We start from the raw sequence: 6,338 nt of genomic DNA on the forward strand, positions 1-6,338 counted from the left end.
TTTTACAAGGAGTCACAGACACAATATTTTACAAATTTTCCCTTGTCTTTTTTTTTTGTTGTCTGTACAAAAAAATGGAGCAACATGGACCCAGAGGCGAGGCACTGGGCCCCCAACACACAATCCAATAAACGAACGAAAGAAAAACGCTCACCATGATTTCAGACCTCAACTCATGAGTATTATCAGCAGTACTGTGTTTCTATTTTTTTAAATTATAATTTAATACATTTTAAAACCTCACTCATGTTAAATTCAGTTTCTCCTTTGTACGTTTTTTTATTTTTTTAATATATATATTTTTTGTACACATTTGTCACGGAGCACCAGACTAAAGACTACGTAATCACATACACACGTCTCGCTGATGGAAACGCGCCTACAATGATGTTGCTTTGGAGGGGAAGGGGCTAGGGGAGGGTCCGAGCTAGTGACTCCTCCCGGTGGGCGGGTTATACATCAGGCCCCTCCCCTTGCGCAAGCTGCTTCCTCTTTTTAGCTTTTCTTTTGAAATACTATTTTTTTTTCTCTTTTTTTGGCAAAAGCAAACCTTTCAGACCACTTGAAAACAAGGACTTTTGTTCCACAGTGTACTTGGAATCGTGACACAAGACCGACACATTCATGATCATTTAATCGCAGTGTCTTGCCAAAATGTGTTTCCCTAATTCGGGCAGTTCGGTGCCCCTGTACATCGACAGTGTTCCAGTTTTAAGACAATTACACACTTTCCCCCCACGAAATGAAAATACAAGAATAATAATAATAAAAAAAAAAAAGCGTGGCAAAGTTTTAAAACAACTCACCAGAATAAAGAACAAGGCATATTTCCACTTTTTCGGAGCACTCTTTGCCCTGATATGAAATAAAATTGCAGATTGTTTCCATAATCAGGCAAAGAAAGAGGTACACATTAGCCATTTAACATGTTTCAACATTAAAGTTGTGAATTAGAGGAATAGTTCACCCAGAAATTGTCATAATTTGCTCACTCTCATGTCATTATGAACCATTTTTTAATGAATAACTTAAATCCATAAATATAGTTCACAAGACACGGACAAGCTTTATGATATTTTTATTGAGCATTTACGTCCTTTTAAGAGCTTGAAAGACCCTGGTTGCTATATTTTTTTATAGTTTTGTATGAAAACATTTTTGGGTTTGTAAAAACCTGAGGGTGAGTAAATGATGATTTTTATTATTATTATTATTTTATTTTATTTTTTTGGGTGAACTAACTCCTTAGACTTCGCACGTCATACTGAAGCTTAAACAGTCTTTTTCGTTTAGTATTTTTTTTTTTTTTTTTTTTTTTTACAGTACCACATATGACCTTGCACTCGTATTTCAGAAATTGGATTTTGCCATTTCTACGTCTCGATGGGGTCTGAAATATATATATATTCGTACTCTAGATGTTTTCTGGGTTATAAACAGCAGTCATATGTGATAGTGTCAGGATGAGGATTGCATTCAAGTTCAAATATTAGTGATATGTACAGTCCACTGAATGAAGCTTGACATATATATTTGATTTTTCTCTATAACCAATCGGTTCTGAAGGTGGATGACGAACGAAGAGAGTCACGTAAGATTGGTGTCCGCTAGCGTCACGCATGCATTTTCACCTCAAATAAGGTGTGTATAAAATACATGACATCCTGACAGAAAATAAAAAACAGTTCCCCCAAAATGAATTCTCATTTACTCGCCCTTATATCATACGAATTTCTTTTTCGTTCGTGAAACAAATGGAGATGTCATTTTGCATCCATTTAGTTTCATACAGAATGTCACACAGGTTTGGAATGACACTAAAGTGAATAAATGAGACCTTTTGGGTGAACTAGCTCTATAAACAGACATATAGAGGGAATGTTTGACATGTTAAGTGCTGTCTTTTCAAATTGCACAGGCGACTAAAATAGGCTTTAACAGATTTTGCCTCGAGACGGACAGATATGTAACATTCGTTTGACACAGATCATTCCTTCAAACACCAACAACCGACAACACTCTCAAAACACTTCTCATAAAATCAGCTAGTTTCACAGTTATTTCACGTAACGCCAAACACAGGTTCACTTCCTCAACCATCGGCAAACCTCAAACAAACTCTCACTCTATGTACCGGACAAATAAACTACAGCAGTGAAGCCATTCCCAGATTTATGCAAGGAACCGCCTCCGTCGTGAAGCCAGAGACGGGCCGAGCTTGTGTAGAGCGAGCTTGTGTATTTTGACCGAAACTCTTGCCAGGGAGCCTTAAAGGAGCACTGAAGGTGACGGATGAGAATCAGATTTAGCCGTTTAAATAAATGCATAAGGTGCTTGTCAAGTTTGTGTGCATTGCAGGGATGAAGCTGAAGGTTATGGCGAACACTGCGGCTCAATAATACTCTAAATGTAAATAAATAAATTGCATTCCTATATATCAGTCAGGTGACAATGTCTGATAGCGTTCGGAATAGCATACTAGCCTACTGACCATACCGTATGCACATAGTATGCAGGTTTTTCACATGTATTGAATATTTGATGAGCAACTACAATCGTCATAATATGCACTGCGACACATGCGATACCGAATGCAACCTGACCTGACCAAAAGCACTACTGTTTAACTTAAACTTTAGCAGAATAGCCATTTCTTAAACACGGTAAATATTGGATTTCGCTTATCGCAATGGTTATTTCGAAAAATGTAGTTAGTCGTCCAAACAATCACGTGACCAGAAAAAAGCATAAAAATGCACGTAGTATTTAAAAAATATATAGCATGCAGTAGGATAGTATTCTATGTCGAACACAACCTGTGAGTTTTAAGGCCCATGAAAGACTTCTGCTGCACTAAACTGACTGATAGCGAACTTGTCCAATATAAAAGTGCATCAAGGCACAGCTAAAAGAAGGTTGATGCAGGGCCCCGTGTTTTTGCTGAAGTTTCATCGCATTATTAACATTTCAACATAAGATACAATGTCATGACAGATACCGAGGCCTGAAAAATACTCGAGTATGCTAGCAGATGCCTATATACCGAGATACGTTTTGGCCTTTATGTATGTATGAAAAATAAAAGATTTCTCTTCTACGTGAATGATCATATCGACTAGCATCGTGGTTACTATAACTATTCACAGACAAGTCCAACAGCGCAAAAAAAAAATGGCGCAAACAAACAGCGTGTTGTGATGCGATCGGATGCGATGTGTGATTGACATTCTGAGATTGTGAAAAACTGTACAGCACAGAATTACAGAGAACGCAAACAGATATCATCGCTAAAAACACCCGAACTGCATTTCAAGCCATCAAAAATCTCTTCATTAGCACATCTCATCTTATTTAAAGGAACAGTTCACCTAAATATGTTCCGCTCTGTAACAAAAAAAAAGTAGTCCATGTGATTAATATGCAATATTCCAAGTCTTCTGAGGCCATGCAATAGCTTTTGGTGTTTAAACTATCATGTGACTTAATATGAACCTAGTACAGACTGCTTCTGTGGGACTTTTATGAAACTTTTATTTTGTTTTTTTTTTCAAAACTGGAAATCATGGCCACTATCCTGATTCTTAATAAATTCTCATTTGGTGAAAAAACAAACAGCATACGGGTTTGGAATAAATAACTGAATAATATATATATATTTTTTTTTAGGTGAACTAGTCCTTTAAAAATTAACACACGCTATTACATAATAGCTGCAAGTATTATATTACTGAGGCATTAATATAGTTTACCTTGTGATAAAAATAATAAAGACAAATAAAAAAGCCTAACCTAATGGGATCAGGGTTGTGATATAAATAGAAATAATAACTCTATGAAGCCCTTGTGACTGATGGAGGAATGGTGCGATACCTCTTTAATTTCTCTACTTTCTTTTTGTGGTTTTTATACCTCCTAATTTGGCTAGAAAAATCAGACCACACAACAAGTCTCATTTTGGCAAGAAGTAGATATAGTGCATAAATAAACAAAAGATAATTGAATAAATATCATCTATCGTCTTCCCTTTCTCATTAAATACCCTAATATACGGAGGTATGTTTTTAATACTCGCATGTTGTTACTGATATTTTTTTGAGAATCGCTTAAAGTTCTGCTCTTATTCGGTTATTTTCTTATTACCAGAAGCTAGACGGCATCAGAATGTCCTGTAGCCTTGCGACACAGATTACAGGATGAAGATGAGGATGATGAGCATGACCTTTCCCCTTTAGAGGTGGAGTCAAACGAAACCCGACCCCCTTACGGCCGCAAGGGCAGGAGGGAACAGTCCGTGTCATTTTCCGCCATTTCTTCGTTGGCCGTCGGTGTTCACATCTCTAGCTTCCTGTTTTCGTAAAGACACTTTAAGCTCCTCCCACAAATGCTCTCGATTGGCAGGAGACGACAAAGTTCTGCAACGGTCACTAAGCAACAACCTGTGAAGCTAAGTGGATGAAGCAGTACGACTGGGCTTCCATATAAGGGCAGGAGGAAGTCCCTTTATATTACCTATGACTAGAGCAACGGGGAGATAAAGGAGAAATGCGGAATTAAGGAGACGAGAAGGAGGGAGAAGAGGACCGGAGGATGGAGTTAAACAGAGGGGTGGGCCAGAACACAAAGGAGGAGGAGCTGGAGGAGGAGTAAAGTAAGGAGGGAGGGGCGGAACGAGTGACCCCGCCCACAGTCTGATGTGTTCTCCTGGAAGAGAAACAGAGACGTGTGCTTTGGTTTATTAATGTAAAGCTCGTTGTTTGAGAAATCAAATGCGTTTACTATTTAGACGATCTTGTTTTTCTAGTGGGCGGAGTTTACAGAGACGTCTATTGTAAATATTCTAAATATTTCTTTGAATAAACAATGTGCATGTGGACTTACTAAAACACTGTAGTCGAAACAGGTTGTGGTTCCTTTTCTATACCGGGCTGTGGCTATCGTCTCGCATGTATTCGTTTCTTTATCTGAGAAACAGAGCGTGTTAAGGACCATTTTTTTTAGCAAATATAGGGTTAGTAATTATTGATGTTTTATATGCTTGTCCAGGAAGAAGGCATTACATTGTTACAGAATGTTCCTTTTGCAAATAAACACTGTTCTTTTGAACTCATTGTTTATCAGGAAATCATAAAAAAACAAAAAACATTTGATCACAGTTTGTGGAAAAATATGAAGCATCACAACTTGATTTCTGATCATGTGACACTAAAGGTTGAAGTAATGATGCTAAAAATTCATATTACAATAAAAAGAACACTTACATTAGCATGTATTATTATATTATTTGTATTTTGGACTAAATAAATGCATCCAACCGAACAGCCGTGTACATTGCATCGTTATTGAATCAAATTAAAACCAAAGGAAGAAATGCAAGTTTATGGAGAAGGATACATTCTGTCTCCACCTGAGACAGTTTCTCTATTTCACAGGAGTCGCAGGACAGTTTTTCAGCCACCACAAACAGCAGGTTGGTGTTGTTTATTCTCTTAGCATGAATTAACCTGTAAATCACACACATTATCGTAAATGCGCGGCTCTGATCTGTATATGTGATGCGTGTATTGACGGCGTGACTGCCGCGGGTCTGACCTGGAGCAGTTGTCACAGTCCTGCAGTATGTTGTAGGAGCTGCTGACGTTACTGAAGTAAAACTGGGTCTGTACCGTCACACAGCTGGTCTCCCTAGACTCCAGTCCTTCAGCATCCACCTCATCTGCATGCACACACACACACGTTACTTCGCTCTTCTTATTGATTTACTTAAACGATGACCTTTTGAAATCAATGTAAACGTCACGCACCTGTCATGAACCAGCTCTGATAGGCGAACCCATACAGCATCTGCTGCAGCAGTGACCTATAGAGGACAACACACACACACACACACACACACTCCTGTGAGCAGATGATGCTCGCACATGTTTACAAGCTACTACATCATTGAGTTCAGTCATTATGATTGAGTGTAAGAGAAACTCACCAGGCAGCTGCTGACGTCCACCAGGCAACGTTTAACACATCGGCAATAGTAGGCTGAGAGGAAACAAACGACATTTCATCATGTCATCTCTTTATCCATTTATTTATTTATTCATCCCTCAGTCAATCCAATTCACTTTCAAGCCTCATTCAACTATTTTATTATAATTGTTTAGTATACTAGTGTAGTAATTCATATTTTGAATTTTAGCAGTAGTTTTATTATGTGCTTTGTCATTTTAATTCTTTTTTTTAGCACTCAAACTAAATTATTTAACTTTCAATTTGAATCATTTTAACTTATTTTTATATATTTATTTTTATTCTTATTTTGCTTCAGTTAACTGCTCATCCAGAAG

General features: G+C 37.7%; 1 protein-coding gene across 2 annotated transcripts in view; it reads right to left on the reverse strand.

Moving 5' to 3' along the window:
* Positions 1-3,669: 3,669 nt before the first annotated feature.
* Positions 3,670-6,338, reverse strand: part of cacna2d2a (calcium channel, voltage-dependent, alpha 2/delta subunit 2a) — a 177,953-nt gene continuing 175,284 nt past the window's right edge. For both annotated transcript variants that reach the window (XM_043241387.1, XM_043241386.1), the window contains 6 exons: positions 5,981-6,033; positions 5,802-5,857; positions 5,590-5,713; positions 5,392-5,501; positions 4,879-4,961; positions 3,670-4,701 (listed from right to left, as the gene is read on the reverse strand). In XM_043241387.1, the coding sequence (XP_043097322.1) occupies positions 4,594-4,701; positions 4,879-4,961; positions 5,392-5,501; positions 5,590-5,713; positions 5,802-5,857; positions 5,981-6,033 (534 nt within the window). In that variant the 3' untranslated portion in view covers positions 3,670-4,593. The remainder of the gene's footprint in view (positions 4,702-4,878; positions 4,962-5,391; positions 5,502-5,589; positions 5,714-5,801; positions 5,858-5,980; positions 6,034-6,338) is intronic.

Source organism: Puntigrus tetrazona, chromosome 6, assembly GCF_018831695.1.
Source record: "Puntigrus tetrazona isolate hp1 chromosome 6, ASM1883169v1, whole genome shotgun sequence".
Lineage (NCBI taxonomy): Eukaryota > Metazoa > Chordata > Actinopteri > Cypriniformes > Cyprinidae > Puntigrus > Puntigrus tetrazona.